General features: G+C 28.9%; 1 protein-coding gene across 1 annotated transcript in view; it reads right to left on the reverse strand.

Annotated features, from left to right (window-relative positions):
* Positions 1 to 2,500, reverse strand: part of LOC125025073 (mothers against decapentaplegic homolog 3-like) — a 146,182-nt gene that overhangs the window by 126,870 nt on the left and 16,812 nt on the right. The window contains exon 2 of the mRNA XM_047612961.1: positions 1,155 to 1,348. Coding sequence (XP_047468917.1) covers positions 1,155 to 1,348 — 194 coding nt within the window. The remainder of the gene's footprint in view (positions 1 to 1,154; positions 1,349 to 2,500) is intronic.

Genomic DNA, 2,500 nt, shown 5'->3' on the forward strand with positions numbered 1-2,500 from the left:
TTTCTTTCCCTCCAAGCAATCAATTTCCTCCTAGATCTAACTAATCTATGGCAACCCCACTGAACAATATATTTCATTCTTTCTAACCAATAAATTTCAGCCCTTGCTTCCGATCTGCTATACCTCCTCTAACTTTATTCCTTTCAGCCAATCTATTTCCATCCCTCTGGCCAATCAATTTCATCCCTTCTAGCCAATTATATTCTATCACCTCCAACTAATCCCTCTTAATCTCTTTCACCAATAATTTCAACCTCTAACTAATCAGTTTCATCTCCACTAACTTATCTATTTCATCCTCTCAAACAAATCTATTTCATCCTCTCAAACAAATCTATTTCACACTCTCTAACAAATCAATTTAATTCCTTTTAACCAATCTATCTCACTCCTCTCATGAATCTAACACATCCAATTTCTTTCATCTCAAGTAACCCGTCTATTCTGTCCCTCTAACCTATCTCACCCTATTTACTAATCTAGACCTATTTCACACTTTCTAGCTTATCAATATCATCCCCTCTGGTCAATCTATTTTGTCCATCTGAATACAATTTTGTCCTAGCTTAATCCCACACATCTAGTTCTCATTTTTTATCTTTTCTGTTTTCTTACCAATATTACAATTTTGTTAAACAACTGATGTACAAATTACATTAATCTTCATTTGTAAATATGTGATACCTTTGTGTAAGTACTTAATAGCTAAAGAGGTCTTGCAAACAGTTAATACAAAAATTAATGAAAAGGAACTTATGAACTATAACTAGTTAAACAATTTGTCAAATCCCTTCCATTCCCTAGATGAAAACAATTTGTATAACAATTTGTCACATGCCTTCCATATCCAACCCTAGATGAATATATGTATGGTATAACTAAACTACTTCCATGTTTACATTTATTCATTCATATTACACTTAATCTTAAAGTTTCTGCAATAGCACATGATAAAGCCAAGCTATAAAGTTTAATTATACCTCATTATCATCATCATATTATATCACTCCCATCAGAATCAAATTCTATTCTCCAAACTGACAGAAAAATAATCACAACTTTAATTACTTATATATAAAAAAAAAATTGCATTTCTATTATGAGGACATGAAATGCTATAAATAAAACACTGTATCTCTATCTATATCACATACCTGGAGCCTCTATCTTGGTGTAGTGATAAGGGTTGACGCAAACCTCCTCCTTTTTGAGGTTAAATGCGTATGTGCAGTGGTCAAGAGCGCGCAACTCGTGGTGGCTCTGTAACTCAGGCCAACGCCACAAACGGCAATAGATAACATGCGGCAGCCCCTTTCGGTGGGACACCTGCAGCCGCCCATCCAGTGACCTGCAAGAAAACACTGCGTCAGTCTAGTGCTCACAATTTTAGTTTCAGGCAGTGCACTTAATCTTACAACATCAATTCAGCCAAAAATATATTTTGCAATCATAAATCAAAGACATAATCTGCTTAGACTACAAATTCAAGTCACAGATCCATTGACCTATACTACAACATTCAAAGAAAAGAGAAGCATAAATATGAATAAGTGAACATGAGATATAATCACAAATAAGAAATGTGAAGTTCATTTTATTACATAATAATAAGCAATGGTCAGGTTTGCAAAACAATATATAAATAATAACTCAAGTCACCATATATATATAAATCTAAATGATACAGATGATAAAAGCAATATGCACAAAAACAATTATACCCAGTATACATCACTAATTATGATAATAATAATGATGATAATAGTAGTTACAATAGCAATAACAAAACAAGTATAACTGTCATTATTATTGTAGTCTTTGCTATCAACACGACTATCATAAAAAATACTTTTAAAATCAATAAATAACAATGTTAATGAAGATTACTGTCATGATGATAATGATGATGATGATGATTATAAAAATAATGGCTATAGCAACAATAACAAATACAACAATAATAATAATAATAATAATAATAATAATAATAATAATAATAATAACTACGATAATCATAATAATAATAATAATAATAATAATAATAATAATAATAACAACAATAATCATAATAATAACAATAATAATAATAATAATAATAATAATAATAATAACAACGACGATAATCATAATAATAATAATAACAATAATAATAATAATAATAACAATAATAATAATAATAACAATAATAATAATAATAACAATAATAATTATAATAATAATAATTATTATTATTATAATCATAATAACAACAACAATAATAATAATAATGACAATAAAACAGCAACAATAATAATCATAATCCTCATACATAGTAGCAATTATCATTAAAACAAAATAACCATAAGAACAAGCATAACAATAATAACAATACTAATGGTACTTCTTCTACCAAAACTACTACCACTATTACTACTACTACCACTACCACTACCACTACCACTACCACTACCACTACTACTACTACTGCAACTAGAATTACTACTACTACTAATAATAACTT

This window comes from Penaeus chinensis, chromosome 4 (assembly GCF_019202785.1).
Source record: "Penaeus chinensis breed Huanghai No. 1 chromosome 4, ASM1920278v2, whole genome shotgun sequence".
Classification (NCBI taxonomy): Eukaryota; Metazoa; Arthropoda; class Malacostraca; order Decapoda; family Penaeidae; genus Penaeus; species Penaeus chinensis.